Here is a 16,164-nt window from a genome sequence, read left to right as displayed (position 1 = left end):
AGGTAACTGCTCTGACAGGGAACCCAACTCTTGAAGTAGACAGAAAGATTTTGGCTTCCAAACTTGAAATTTTTCTCTTCCTTCCCTGTTTGTTTTGTTGAGACGGGGTCTTACTTATCTCAAGCCGGTTTTGGACTGACTATAGAGCTGAAGAGAACCTTGAATGTCTGATTCTCCTGCCTCTACATCTCAAGTGCTGGGTGACAGGCATCCAACCACCACACAAGGTTTGCATGATGCTATGGACCAAACCCTGGGCTTCGTGCATGAGCACCCTACCATCTGAGCCACATCCTCAGCTCCAACCTCCTTCCAGATAGATGCTCTATGTTTTAATAGATGGGCCCAGGCAGCTTAGAGATCAGATAGTAGGAATGCATTGTATTCACTTCTTACTGCTGCTGCAACAAACTACTACCGATTTGCTGAGCCAAAGGGGCAGTGTCGATGGCAGAGGAATTCCTTACCCACCTTCAGACATTCATTTACTGGTGTAATTGAAGAAATGAAACATTGAAATGACCTGCGAGTGACACCCACTGGATCTCCCAAGTTCACGGATATCTGCTTATATCTGAGCTCCCTACCCAACCCAGGTGAGAGGAGCTAACTACTTGAAGGAATCCAGGCAGTCATCTTGGGTGGAATAATTGTAGCCCATCTCTAACCTTTCAAACTTATTCCTTTGGACAGGCCAAAAGCAGTGCTGCTCATAGGAATAAATTATGGCCGTGATTCATAAGTCAGTGTGTCAAGGTTTATTATTTCCCAGGTTGATAGTCATTTACCATTCTAATCACAGCTCACAGTCAAATTCAGATCACTTTCAAAAATGCAGAGTTAAGGTCCAACCTAAGTAAATGTATTGAGTCAAAGAGTTTTTAATTTAGATGGGAACTTATCAGTGTCTTTAATGTGCTACAGAGAGCTGTCTGAGGAATACAAAATACTATGCCCCGAGACACTTTGACCTTAGAACTTAGTAAACGTTAATCAGAACCCTAATTTATGTTTTCAGAGCTAGGAAAAGAATCAGACTCTGGATGGTCTAAATAATAATGTCTGTCTAAGGCTTGATGAGGTACCTGCAATTCACAAGAAGTCTCCTGGACATGGGTGAAATGCTTCCCATCCCATCCCAAGGTTTCCCTCTACAGAGGTGTATGAGGCTGAAATGGATTGCCAGCTCAGCTGACTAAGACAGATATCAAAACATTAGGAGGAGAATACCCATTTTTTTTCTTCTTTACAGAGACAACAGTGGCCTGGAAAACACAATAAAGTAGGATGAGGGAAGTTTTACCACAAATTTCATGTCTTACAGTTTGAAAAAAAAATCAACCCTGGGTTCAGCAATAGGGTACCTCTTAGAGAGCATACAGAAGAGTTGTTTTCAGAGCCTAAAAGTACATCTTTATATCACAGTCCAGACCCAGACCCCAGACCAGCAGTCCCCCTTTGGGAGAATCTAAAGACCAGATCTAGTTAAGGTGCGTACAGCTTCTGCCAGCAATACATCTCCATAAACATATGGGGCAAGGGCGGTGGACCTTGTGAGAAGGCCTAGGAGCCCTTGGGCACACAGCCCATGGTTTTCTTTCCATAGACATTAATGCAGCATTTTCATCCTGCTTGACAGGGAAAGAAGACACCAGCTCCAGAAGCATGTGGGAGGTCTCCAGACCTCTTTAACCTCCCTTGAGACTTTCCTGAAACTGAGCCAGTGAATCCAATGTCATTCCAAATGAACAATATTTTCCTTGTTTCCACATCATTTAACATGTGGGGTTCCATGCATGTTCTACCAGTCACTGTTGAAGTGCCTGCCTTTCCCAGGCCTGGACACTCTGTCCTTAGCCCATCTGCCTACTTATCCCTCACCCTGCACCATATGTCCTAGACATACAACATAGCAGCCATGGAGGCTGAGGGCAGAAGCCACCTGGGCCTTTGGAATTTGCCTCACATTGGGCGCCAAATATTGGGATTAAATTGCTAGCAATCCATGAGTCAGTTTAAGGATCAAAGGAATTTATTTGGGGGTTAACTCACAACCATGGGAGATTTGTTGTAGGGTCCAGGAAAGCTGAGCTATGTCCCACACTGATCTGCTTGGTCCAAGATCTCAGCACCCAAACCACTGGGGTAGCCAAGAGAGAACGGCATATGTGCATCCCAGGTCTTAAGGGTTCCGGGCAGCCATGCCCCACGGGTAGGTACCTCAAGGTCATTGGCAAGTGTAACAGCTACAACTAGCTCGGTGCTTCAGGGCATGACTCAAACAGCCACCCACTACAGGGCTCTGTGTCTTGTTCTACAGTAACAAACAGCCCCACATCACAGTGGCTTAGGAAGGTAAATGTGGTTTGCTCACTCATTCTGCATACTTGCTGAACATGAATCAGCAGGGGACTCCACTTGGTCCTCCTTGGGGATCCAGGCTAAGCTTTCCTTCTCCATCTGAAACACAGTTAAGTTACATTGTAGAGAAAAGAGGTTGCAAAACACATCTTGTACTGATTCTCAAAGACTTTGGTTTACATTATTTTATTAGTATTTTTCACAGTAGCTATCATTATTGAATATCTATGTGGGTCAAACTTTATAAACATCAGCCCATTTACTCTCCACCACATCAAGCTCATGATGAATTTATTTGTCCTGTTTTGCTAAAAGTCATGTCACAGCAAGATTAAGTAATTTATTATAAAATCTAGCAAATGGCTTAATTCCTAGTCCAGTTACTACCAAATCCTTGCTTTGAACTAATTTGCCTTCCCCACTTGAGAAGTGACTAATTATCTGAGCTTGTTTATGCGAGAAATCTTAGAAAACTGTAGCTGTTACAGTTTTATTTTAAAATAATTGTCTTATTGGAAAGGAAAATTTAATTAAAATTAAAATACAGCTAACACATAACAATTAGTGGAAGCCTTGCATTCAAGTGCTAGCAAAAAATTCTAGCATACTGTCCTACTTGGGAAAACTTGATTTGTTCAGTAATTGTTTATTTTCTTTTTTCACCCAAGTATCTCTTGACATGCCTCTGAATAACTGTCCACGGTTCCAGACCCCGTCGATACTTTCTCTGCTGCCTAGCAAAGAGCAGTCAATGATATCCAGCTCTGCATTAGCAGCCCTTGATTTCATGTACAGCACCAACAGGATGGACTTGCACAATTTGTAATGCTTAATGGCTTGCTTGATTCAGTTACCACTTGTCAAAATATCTGCATTTGCAGGGCATTTTGATGTTTTATATGGATAACGAAAGCAAACATTTAAAATGTGACCTATCCTGGAAAATGCAGGATATACAGTAATTAGAGATTATAGGCTCCCCAAAACCATTCTCACGGTGTGTGGGTGGGGAGGGGTGCTGGAGATGGTGCTCAGTAGTAGAGTGCTTGCCTTTCATGCTGAGGCACTAGGTTTGAGCTGCAGCCCACATACACAAAAGTGAAATTCCTTCAAATATGTCTTTCTTTCTCTGTCTCTTTCTCAATCTTGAGGCCCAGATTTTCCTTGCAGCTGGACTCTTGACCTTGTGTCTGGGCAAACCAGAAGGAGTGGTTGTCAAAAACGTTTAAAATCTGGCAGCCTCTATCTTTCTACCAATAAAATTCAATTTCTTTTCCATAAGAAATCAAGTTCTACCTGGAATGGCCCCTTATCCATCCTCCCACAGAGAGCATCAGCTTCCCTTTCAGTAAGAGCTTGATAGGAGCGTCAGTTCTGGAACCTGGATGAAGCCAGGTTGATGTTTTTCTGTCAGCTTAACTGCTGCACATGAATCTATATGAATTTACTGATATTTTGATTATTGTCTGATGCCCTACAGCTCCACAGTCAATGCAGTCACTCAGGCCTCATGTGGTTCCTGGTAGGTTTAAATTGGGTCTCTATCGTTCTATTTATCAGTAAGACTCAGGAGTCAAAGGCTGGGGTGAAAACATCCTAGCTCAGGGAGATTGTTGACTTTGCTTTTAGGTTGGAGACACCATGAGAGACGTGTCTCTTCCCTCATCCCAGAGCTCAAAGAGGAAGTTCAAACTCTAGTCCTTGTCCTTTCCTTCTTATAAGTCCTCTATCCAATTTGCTGGCTTCTCTTATGACCAATTCCAGTCAGCTAGTCACTGGTTCTACCCCCTGATTCAAGGTTTAACTTTATCAGAGTGTGATCAAAATATCCCACAACACCAGGTTCTCAGCAGCTGAAGGATCTTTGCCTTCACTTCTTGGGAGCAGCTGAGGAAATGCATCTCAGATCATTTCTCTAGGGACACGGGCAAGATAGTGCAATTCTATTCTTTAAAAAGGAATTTTAGAAGTTAGCTCTTAAAGGCTTGGAAGAGGAACTCTGATGTTTTGACTTTGTGACAAATTTGCTCCCATTTTCTTAAATTAATCCACTACCTCTTTAGTCAGTCTTCCAAACAGCCCTGAGGGTAAAAGCCTTATTACCTGTAGGCAAAATGCATCAATCTTGGATGCCAATTTCAACTGACAAGAGGCAAAGTAATAAGGGAGTTCTTGGGAAGAAGTGTTGGTGGCTCTGGGTGATTGATTCTGAATGCACACCACCTTTGAAAATAGGTCATTTTCTTTCCTAGGAGTTCAGCTCCCCAGAATGCTCAGTAGTTACCCTGGATAATTGGAAGTTTCTAAACACTATTCAAAGAAGTCAAAATCAGCTCTTCAAAGGACTGAAGGAATGACCAGGCCTCTGCACTAGAAGACAGCTCCATTGGGTCATTCATTTCAAGATCCATACAAGTTGTATGACAGAGTAGCCCAAGGAGTGAGCCAGGTGGGATAAAGGATGCTTTGACCTACTACTGACTTTGTAAATAATCACAGTTTACTTAAAGAGGAAGTAAGTTGCCTTAAAAGTTAATGAATAAATAAGGTCTGGATATTATCAGGAATAAAAAATACCATGCTGTTGTGTAATAGACATCAAAAAATATTTTTAAACTGAAAATACAAAGAAACTCATCTTCAACATCTAGACTTCCTGGGAATGGAAGGCCCTAGAATCAGCCCCTGGCCATTTCCTTAGATAGTAAGGTCAACGATTTTCCTCTCAACATATAAACCTCATTGCCCAAGCCTTTCTTATTCAGGAGTTTCTTTCACGTGTTATTCTAGACTGGGTTTCAAACTGGCCATTCATCCCTGAGGAATCTACCCGCCTGGTGCTGAGGTGGAAATGAGAGATTAGTATCTAGCATCATGCTGTCCATCCTTTTGAGTCTGTAGGAGGTGAAAACTCTGAAACTACTTCCTATCTTTCCTTACAGTGGGGCTTTGGGTGTCACTGTCACAGAAAGACAGCAGCGAGGTTGTCCATGTTTTGTGCTTGTCTGTCACCTGCAGCAGCAGCTCTGCACTAGGCTTCCTGGTTCTCCTAGGGTGGCTCCCCAGCTGTAGTGGCTGCACACACATCAGGAGGAGCTCTTCCTGTGACACTATTCAAAACTCAGCTGAAGACTGCTTCTTCGGCAGAACCTACGACAAACTGAATCCCTGTCACCTAGATCAGATGGGTCCCTGTAGCACAAATCTTAAAAGGTCTTATTAATAAAAACAAACCCGGAGCCAGGTATTGGTGTGAATGCTGAAAGATCAGAGAAACAGAATAAGCCACATCCAACTTCACCTTGCCAACTTCTCAGCTAATCCTGTTTCCTCAAACTGGAAGCCTCTGAATCCTCATCTGAATGGATCTCAGCTGAACTGCTGCTAAAAGCTAAAGGCTTAAAAAGGCTCTAGTTCCTGGTTCTCACACCTTATATATCTTTCTGCTTCCTGCCATCACTTCCTGGGATTAAAGGTATGTGTCACCCTGCCAGGCTGTTTCCAGTGTGGATCTCTGCCTCCCGAATGCTAGGATTAAAGGTGTCGTGCCACCATTTTCTGGCCTCTATGTCTGTCTAGTGGCTGTTCTGTTCTCTGACCCCAGATAAGTTATTAGGGTGCACTATATATTGGGGAACACAATATCACCCAGGTCTCCTCCATGTACTGACCTTGACTGATTCCAAGTTTACTCTGCTTCACTTACAAAGAAAGAAGTTTGCCACACAGGCCAGAAAAATTCATTAACGACCCTAAATTACATGGATGCAATTGCCAATGAAGCAGGTACTCCCAACACTATAGATTGAAAAAATAACACAAACTTTTTGGAAACTAGTTAGGTAGTAAGGATCAAGAATTCTGAAAAGTTTATTTCCTTCTCACAATCCTAGTTTTAAAGTATAGGAAAGGCTCTGTGGACTACGACATCTGCTGATGAATTACTTTTAATTGCTAAAATACAGAAACAAGCTAAAAGTATAACCATAAAAAATATTTGTAACCAATGTGACTTGACCAGGGTAGCACTGAAATGTATCTGTATGATTTTAAGTAAATTTTAAAAGAAACAGGTATTTTTTGTGTATGACAAAATTTATAACAAATAAACATGTAAATGTGCACAGAAAACAACGAATTACCAAATGCATAGCCTCTTCTGGGTAGAGTCTAGATAGCATTTTTCCTCATTTCTTTCATTTTCTAGTTTTCTCTTCTAATTTCCTTCATTAAATTTACATTTTAAAAACACATAAACCCAACTTTCTTAAATAAAAAAGTTATCTTTAATTTACATTTATAAAAGATGTTTGTGGTTAAGTTTCCACAGCTCAAATTCGTCCCCCCTTCTGCCCTGTTACTCAATATTTATGGAGCAGGCCCTTTGGTGTCACAGGACTCTGGTGCCGTGCACCGATTTTTATGATCTTACTGGAAAACGGCTAGGTGTATAGAACGGTATTTGTGCATGATGTCTGCATGCACATCATATATCATTTTGGATTGCCAGACAGCAGAGGAAGAACACCATAAACACTCATTTTTACTCCTAGATGGATTAGTAATTTGCTAAATTTCCTTGTAATTGCATCTAATTATTCATTACATTAGAGTACAAGGTGGTGGCTATAAATTTTCAATGAAAACAAAATTTAAATACAATGCATCCAAAGTGTCTCCGTAGACTCAAGTGGCAACCTGTTTTCCATATTAGGGAAATCTGACAGATGCCAACTGACACATGCTGCGTCTTAATGTGAAGGAGGTGAGGGAGCCAAGGAAGCGATGCTAAGGGTTTGCTACACACTTTATAGGAAGACTGCAGAAAAAGCCCTGTCAGTTTCTCTCATGGACAAAAGCATATTGGGACCTGACCTCTACAGCCATGGGGAGTTTTAAGTACTCCTCCTCAGCGTTCTGCCTAGTGAGGTGTCAGCATCTCCCGGTGATTCAGAACCAGCCTGGATATTGCTGTACCCTCCATTCATTCCCTAACTCACTGTCCTTTACTGAACACACACCTGTAAGAAAGACTGTACGGGAAACCAAAGTGATCCCAGTAGAGGAGCATGAGAGAAAGTGATAGCCATGCAAAACACTGTGACTCAAGGCAGAGGGTTGTGTCTCTGGGGTGGCCCAATCATGACGCATTCCTAGTTCTGGGAAGACATTGCTATCTAAGCAGAGTATCTATAAAGCTGCATGAAAGAGGTGGCACCAGAACTGTACTGTAGCCGGAAGTTTCTCTGGTCCTGCCTGGCCCCGCAGTCAGGACAAATCTCTCCCACCCATGTCCCACAGCCGCTTGGTCCCAAGAGAACACACAGAGGCTTATATTATTTACAAACTGTATGGCCTATGGGTCAGGCTTCTTGTTAGCTGGCTCTTATAATATAACTCATTTCTATTAATCTATATGTTGCCACATGGCCTTGGCATTACCAGTCTGCTGGCATCTTGTTGCTCCTTGAGCTGCACGCTGGAGTCTCTCCCGACTCCATCCTTCTTCATCCCGTCTTCAGTTAGAATTTATCATCTAACCTTATCCTGCCCTGCCATAGGCCAATGCAGCTTTGTTTATCAGAGCAACACATATTCACAGCATACAGAAAGACATCCCACAGCCCTGGACCTCAAAAGACACTTCATAGTTGGCAGTGCACACAGCTGCTGTGGAAAATGATATGGCAGATCCTCATAAAGCTAGACACAGACTTACCACATGATCCAATAATCCCACTTCTTGTTATACGCTTCCCAAAAGTGAAGGCAAGGGATACAAATGGATGTAGTTGTTCACCAATGTCCAAAGCAACACTATTCACAACAACCAAAAGTGAAAGAACCCAGTGAGGTCACTAGATTTCTTATCATGTGAGACATATACATATATACGTGTGGGGGGTATGGGTGTGGGTGTGGGTGTGACTTATTCAGCCTTAAGAAGAAATGGAATTCTGACATACAACATAACATGGGTGAACATTCAGGAAGTGAAATTAGCTGAGTGATGTAAGCAAGACACAGAGGGGTAACTACTGTCTGATTCCACTTATTTGAAGTATTTATACGATGGTTAATATTGATTACAAACTTGACTAGATCTGAAATCACCTAGGCGATAAGCCTCTTGGCATGCCAGACGGATTACCTTAGTCCGGTTAACTGAGGTAGAATAACAGAACCTAAAAGTGGGTGGCATTATTCTCTGGGCTTCAGTCTTGAACTTGTCAAAGGGAAGGCGCCAGCTTAGCGTGAAAGCATTTATTGCTCTCTGCTTCCTGACCGTAGACATAAGGTGGCCAGCTGCCCTGAGTTCCTGCCGCTACAGCCTCCCTGCCATGGAAGGCTATACCCTTAAACTGTGCACCAAAATAAGCCCTCTCTCCCTTCAGCTGCTTTTGTCAGAGATTTTTTCAGCAACAGGAAAGGAATACAACCAATCATAGTAAAAATCTGTAGTTTACAGTTTCATAGAGTAAAACCCATAGATACATAAAGTGGAACAGTGTATAACAGGGAGTTGAGGAGTTAGTTATTGGGAAGTTAGACTATATGGGAAACTCATAGTTTTAGTTAGGAAAGATGAAACCCTTCTAGAAAGGGATAGTAGTGATGTTTATTCATTATAAATATACTTAGTGACAACTAACCATACACCCAAAATGATCAGTTTTATGTTGTATAACATAAACATAACATATAACATGTGTAACCAGAAGAAAAAAAGCATTGAAAACTTGACAGTGTACAAAGAGGAAAAGGCATTTGAGGCAGAGAAATAGACAAAGCCAGAGTCCTAAAGCAAGAAACTGGGGCTTCTGTGTAGAAGATGGGGGGGAAACCACTTTGGCAGAATGGCATTGGATCCACAGTGTGAACAGCAATAACATCAATAGACATAAACATAGCATCCAAAGTGATGGAAAGAAGAGAGGGAAACAGGGCAGGAAGCTTAGGGACCTTGACTCTTCTCCAGAAGTCCGAAATGTCCTTGGTTCTGTCCTGGCCAGAGACCAGAAATGCCAGGAGAGGTCTCAGCTTCCTGCCGTCTTTCTTTTCCTTCCACACAGCTGCCTGGAAGCTGAATGGAAGACATGACTGAACCTGAGAGGCACCTGGATACCTCATGGGTGGGCCAGCTGGGCTGACCAGCTCACTTCCCCAGGCCTCAACCCAGGTCTGGCCATCAGATCTATAAAAAGTTCCTTGACTAGCAGCTTACTAATGCCTCATTCTCTAGGACTTATTCCTTCCATTCAGAAGTTTTGTTTTCTTTTTTTCATTTAAATTCCTACCTGTAATCCTATAACAAATTTCTAAATCTCACCCTCTGTGGCCTGTGAATTTCATTCTTTGAATTCATGATACAAGAACATAGAGGCACTAACTCATTTTGTGTGTTCATGAGCTTCCAGCATCCAAACTCCTGAGTTAAAAGTCCACCTGAGACCAGGAAGCTTCTGGTAGCTCTCAAAGGCAGCACCCACTAGGCAACAAATTTCAAAAGTGTTTGTTCTGTAGCAGGCCCTACACTTTCTCTCTGTATTATGTCATTCATGTCTTCCAAACCATCCCCAAACTAGGCACTTGCTGTATTAACCTGTCCTGGGGAGACTGAACAACATCTATTCAGCCCAATGGGGCACCAAGGACAGGCCAAAGGACAATTGCACAAAAGAGCAAGTTGGCAAGCTGATGAGTTTATTGTGAAGGGTTATATACCAGGGCACTAGTGACCCCCCAAACAACTTCAGCAATGCAGAGCTCCACCCCATCATCAATGACGACCCTTGAAAGCTGATTCGGGGGGTCCTGCTTTCATTTAAACTTCCACTTTTTATGTACTCTAGCATCTTCCCAAGACGGAGTAAAGGCTGAACTTCCAGGTAAGGACTCTATGACCCTCTCCTCCTTTCTCCACCAAGGAATGTCAATAGCCCCACTACCCTTGCCATAGAACTGGCTGTGACTGCATCATTCTGTTTATTAGTAGCCATGGCTCCCTGGCCAACGTGTTCTCCACTCAAAGATAACATCTTGTTATGACTAAAGGAAAATGCCACACAGCATGCATTATCTCAGAATTAGAGCTCAAAGAGGGCAAAGAATTTGTCCTAGAGGTGTCAGAACCTCAACCTCACTGTAGCTGTCTGTCCTAGAGGCCATACTGCACACCCATCTCTGCTGGAGGAGAAGAAATTCGGGGTTTGAATACCACACTGGGAAAATGATGATCAAATATATGCAGGAGACAGAATTCCATGCAGCAGAATGGCATTAAGAGAATTGTGTCTAGGAAATGTTGATCTAGCAGTTGGGTGTAGGAAGGTTGAGGGGCAGAAGGCTAGAAAGAAACTTGGGATTTTTCCAAGGAATAACTAATGATGGCCTGACTGAAGAGGCTGAGCTAGAAGAGGAGAGTGGGTGGAGGCAGGGGTTAGCTTCCAGGATTCTGAAACAGACTAAAGAAGAACACAACCCATTCAAGATAAGCTGTGGGATTTATTACTGGAAAGATAATACAACTGTCAGAAATAGGAAACCCAGGTAGAAAAATAGGTTATGAAGGAAGAGCTTATGTTGCATGGGCATCTGAGGCTGGAAGTGCTTCTGGGTCTGACTAGTGAAGCCATTTCCTACACTGTTGGAGACAGAGATGTCAAAATACATCCTTAAAAAATCCAAGCACATGCATGTGAAAGCCATAGCTGCATTCCTGGACTAAAAACCTGCATGTTTTAAGGACATAAGAGTCCCCAGGATTCTCTCTTGTCTCCTGCCTGCTCACCCTCCACCAATGTACCCTGGTCCTACCAATCATCCATCATCAAACAACAGAGGGACAATGGACACTCTTGAATGTGAGCAAGGAGAACCATGTTGAAACAGAAGTGAATGACCCCAAAGGAATGGGTGACTGACTATTCAGTGAGCCAAAACTATTACTATCATATTCTGCAAGAGTTTGAGATAAAAGAGTTTGAATAAACACTGGCCCATTGAGGACACAGCTCTAGGTTGTGAAGGTGTCACTCTGTGAGTAGTGGAGACCAGCCCTTGAGAAGGACAGAGACAGCCTTCTGGTTCACGCGGTTGGGAGACGAGCATCTCCTCCAGCCCTCAGAAGGGTAAATGCTGGCTTTCTTGTCTGTGCTGATCTCTGTGGCTCCCCCAGCTTATCTGTCTTCTCAATTAGCTGTCAGCTTCTGGACAATGGGGACTGCCTTTTTGTCACTGGACCTGGTACCGGACCAGCCCTGGCGCTCAACAGGAGTAAATATTGGTTCTCTGTGACACCTAGAGAAATGGAGTGGTTTTTCTCCTCTATTTCATGGAGGGGTGACAGTGGCTGCAGCCCTGCCTCTGTAAAGTAGGTACATTCTTCCCCATTATTAAAAGAAATTCTACATAATAGGGCTCTGTTGTCACTCCTAACAGAGAAGTCCATTTTGCCTGTCATTATTTAAAAAAAAATATATGAGTAATAAGTTCACATGGATCATCAAAACTTCATGTCTAAGATAATTACATTGCAAAAAATCTAAAACACAAATTTTTCATAGCCCTACTGCCCTTCAGATTGCATCTTTCATTTCTGTTCCCAGGGCTGTCTTCCAGCAATTGCTCCTCGATGTCACTGTGAAAATTTGTCTTCTCTGCCTGTCACATTTATAGCACATCTGGCTCCACATCCTCGCTTTGAAGTTCCATATATGCTGCCTGGGGATAACTCGCTTCCACCAGTGTTTCCCAGGCATCCAGCTGCCCATCCCCTCACCTCGCTCTGGTTCCACTTCAGAATATTGACACCAATGTGCAGGGTTCTCATTTTGAGTTTGTTTCCATACCAACAACTAACCTCCAACTCTCTGGGTACCAGTTGTGTGTCCTCCAAGTCAAGACAGTTCTGATACTGACTCCCTGGAGTTAGTGTCAGATTGCAGAGTCTGTATGTACACACTGCCTTCAGTTCAGATGCCAGCCATGAGTCCCATGTTGCTTCCAGTTGCTTCTGACCAGCTATTTATAATCAGGGTGCCCACAAGCCCTCTCTCGTGTTTGATGATTTGTGAAAGCACTCACAGAATGTAGAAAGCAGTGTATCGGCTGGGTTCCCCACGACAATGACCTTTACTGATTTCTTCGCATACTTCTCCAGGGCACTGCCCTGGGCTTTGAAGATTTTCACATTGGCTTTCAGGAGGTCTTTCCTTTCCATGCCTTCTCTTCTTGGCATGGAGCCCACAAGGACAGCCACATCCAGGTCTTTGAAGGCAACCTCTTCTTTGTCTGTTGCAATGATATCTTTCAGAAGGGGAAGAGCACAGTCTTGCAGTTCCATCAGGACACCATCCAGAACAGCCATCATGGGGGTGATATCCAGCAGCACAAGAATGATGGGCTGGTCTTTACCAAAGACAGATCCATTTCCAATACTGTACAACAGTGAATATGCAATCTGACCAGCTGCTCCAGTCACAAGGACTCTGATTGGTTCAGACATTATTGAGAATTGCGTGGACGATTTGTGCACCTGCAAAGGCGGTCTCCAGGACTGACGGCCTCCAAGGCAGCCCCGTCCATCCCCAAGGAGAACTTCAGTTGCCTGACTCGCTTGGACCACAACCGAGCAAAATCTCAGATTGCTCTTAAACTCGGGGTAACTGCTGATGATGTAAAGAATGTCATTATCTGGGGAAATCACTCATCAACTCAGTATCCAGATGTCAATCATGCTAAGGTGAAGTTGCAAGGAAAGGAAGTTGGTGTGTATGAAGCCCTGAAAGATGACAGCTGGCTCAAGGGAGAGTTCATCACGACTGTGCAACAGCGTGGTGCTGCTGTCATCAAGGCTCGGAAACTGTCCAGTGCAATGTCTGCCGCAAAAGCCATCTCTGACCACATCAGAGACATCTGGTTTGGAACCCCAGAGGGAGAGTTCGTGTCAATGGGCGTTATCTCTGATGGCAACTCCTATGGTGTTCCTGATGACCTCCTCTACTCGTTCCCTGTCGTGATCAAGAATAAGTCCTGGAAGTTTGTTGAAGGCCTCCCTATTAATGATTTCTCCCGTGAGAAGATGGACCTTACTGCAAAGGAACTGGCCGAAGAAAAAGAAACTGCTTTTGAATTTCTCGCCTCTGCATGACTAGACAATCATGTTGATGTCAATAAATACCCCAAAGCTGAGGAATCAAAATGTCGTCTTTGAGCCTAGTACCAAACAGTAATAATGCTATACTCAAATTGTGAACAGCAACATTTTAAATAGTATGTTTAAATAGCTTCATGGTTCAGATCTGTGAAAGTCTATCATGCTGTTACTGTTGATCTAAATAAAAGTGTATTCAAGTGAAAAAAAAAAAAAAAAAAGAAAGCAGTGTATCTCCTACTGACACTTTATTCCAAACGATAAAGCTGCAGAGCAGCCCAAGAAGAGATGTACAGGCATGGAGGAAGAGTGCAAAGTACCCAAGTTCCCATGCCGTCTCTGAGCTGAGTGGTCCACCCTCCGAAAATCAAGGTTAAGGACCAGTCGTCCACCCAACTAGAAGTTATCTGACTCACCACTTAGGTTTTACAGGTCCCACCTAAACACAATTGACTGGATCATTGGCCACTGGGAATTAGGTCAGCCTCAAGCCCCTTCCTTCCTCCGAGGTTGGAGATGGTAATGAAATTTTCAACCCCCTTATCACAGGTTGGTTCCTCTGGCTACCAGATCCAATTTAGAGCTGTTCAAGGGCCCACTAAGAGAGTCTCCTCATTAGGAAAGACCACACTTACCTAATCTGACAGGATCTGAAAGGGATGAAATAGGAATAACAAAAGATGTTCCTCTCACTCATGGGGCTCAGGAAATCACAAGGCCATAAGAACTTGAGGCAAACTCCCAATATTTATTTCTTAAATCACATCATATCCATCCTTATTTTAGGTCTAAATTCCATGTGTCAACCAGCCCCTAAGGCAATGGTCCTTAACCTGTGGATTGCAACCCCTATGGAGTTTCATATCAGATATTTACATTACAATTCATAACAGTAGCAAAATTATAGTTATGAAGTAGCAATGAAATAATTTTGTGGGTGGGGGTCACCACAACATGAGGAATTGTATTAAAGTGTTGCAGCAGCATTAGGAAGGTTGAGAACAACTACAAGGAATCCATATACTTGAAAGGCCTGGGTACTTCAGCAGGGAAGGGGGTGTGTGTGAATCTTTACTTTAGGTGCCTTACATTACCGACCTCTCACAAAGGCTTAAGTCTTACCTCCTCCCATTGTCTTCTAACCACAGATTCATAGACTCTTCAACTCTGAGCTGCTGTCCCCCATTTGTACCCCAACTTGCTTCCTGGAGTGCTCAATGCTAATGACGCTTATGTTGTGAAGTTAAGAACAGACTAGAACGCCTGTCTCCTGAGACTTCCTTTCTTTCTTATTTATTCGGCCCAACACCCTAGAGTAGTAAGTGCAAGTGAATTAAGTAACTCGCAGGGGAAAAGTCTTCCTCTTTCTTTTGTCACTAGCTTACTCAAAGAGAATTCTCCCTCTGGCTCATTGTGGATCCTGAACTTTTAGATTAAACTTGGAAAACAAAGCTAGAGTCAATAGTGACTCTCACTGCCTTGATTTACCCTCTTTGTTTACATTCCCTTCAGGGACTTCAGAGGAAAGAGCTGGAGATTGAGACAGACTCTGAATGAAGTGCCCTATAGCTTACACCTGTACAGTGTGTATGTGTGTGTGTGTGTGTGTGTGTGTGTGTGTGTGTGTGTGTGTGCATGAACCACGTGATGTGCTACAGTGCTCATGTGAAAGCCTTCTTCCACCTTGTTGGAAATGGGGTCTCATCCATGAAGCATATACTAGACTAACTGGCCCTCAAGGTTCTGGAAATTATCCTGTCTCACCACAGGAGACCCGGGATTTCAGAGACAGGCTCCTGCATCTAGCTTTTACATGGACAACTCATGTCCTTACTTGGAGTGTCAAGAGCTTTAATCACTGAGCCAACTCCCCAGCCCTGTACATGTCTTTTGCTTCTCTGTTTCCTGGATTTACCAACTGTCCTAGTCAGGGTTTCTATTGCTGCGACAAAACACCATGACCAAAAACCAAGTTAGGGAGGAAAGGGTTTATTTTTCTTATACTTCCACATTGCTGTTCATCATGAAGGAAGTCAGGACAGGAACTCAAGCAGGGCAGGATCCTGGAGGCAGGAGCTGATGCAGAGGCCATGGAAGGGTGCTGCTTACTGGCTTGCTTCCCATGACTTGCTCAGCCTACCTTCTTATAGAACCCAGGACCAGCAACCCAGGCATGGCACCACCCACCGTGGGCTGGGCCCTCCCATATTGATCACTAAATGACAGAATGCCTTACAGCTGGATCTCATTGAGGCATTTCCTCAACTGAGGCTCCTTCCTCTGATGACTCTAGCTTGTGTCAAGTTGATACACAAAACTAGCCAGTACAACTGACCCCTTGTCAACTTAACACACAAACCCATCACTATTAAGCCATAACTCTTCCTTTCTTATTCCTCCCCAAGATCTCACATTAAAATCATAATTTTAAAAGTCCCACAGTCTTTACAAATTTAAACACATTAAAACATCTGTCCTAAATAGAGTTTCTATTGCTATGAAGAGACACCATGACCATGGCAACTCATAAGGAAAACATGTCATTGAGGGAACTCACTTACAGTTTCAGAGGTTCAATCCATTATCATCATGTCTGGGAGCATGATCACATGCAGGCAGACATGGTGCTGACTACATCTTGATTAGAA

General features: G+C 43.3%; 1 protein-coding gene across 1 annotated transcript; it reads left to right on the top strand.

Moving 5' to 3' along the window:
- The first annotated feature begins 12,731 nt into the window (after positions 1-12,731).
- On the top strand, positions 12,732-13,727 carry LOC131904797 (malate dehydrogenase, cytoplasmic-like). The gene is made up of 2 exons (XM_059255821.1): positions 12,732-12,802; positions 12,907-13,727. Exons 1-2 carry the CDS (start codon positions 12,732-12,734, stop codon positions 13,511-13,513), a joined length of 678 nt encoding a protein of 225 aa, XP_059111804.1. The 3' UTR covers positions 13,514-13,727.
- The last annotated feature ends 2,437 nt before the right edge of the window (positions 13,728-16,164 follow it).

Source organism: Peromyscus eremicus, chromosome 2 (assembly GCF_949786415.1).
Source record: "Peromyscus eremicus chromosome 2, PerEre_H2_v1, whole genome shotgun sequence".
Taxonomy (NCBI): domain Eukaryota; kingdom Metazoa; phylum Chordata; class Mammalia; order Rodentia; family Cricetidae; genus Peromyscus; species Peromyscus eremicus.
The sequence above is the reverse complement of the archived record's forward strand: the minus strand, read 5'-3'. Positions and strand labels throughout refer to the sequence as shown.

Bases quoted from the DNA above. Each gene is read 5' to 3' on its own strand.
- LOC131904797 (XM_059255821.1), top strand. From the start codon at position 12,732: ATGGGGGTGATATCCAGCAGCACAAGAATGATGGGCTGGTCTTTACCA. The intron at 12,803-12,906 runs GTACAACAGTGA...GCACCTGCAAAG, and splicing joins ACAGATCCATTTCCAATACT to GCGGTCTCCAGGACTGACGG.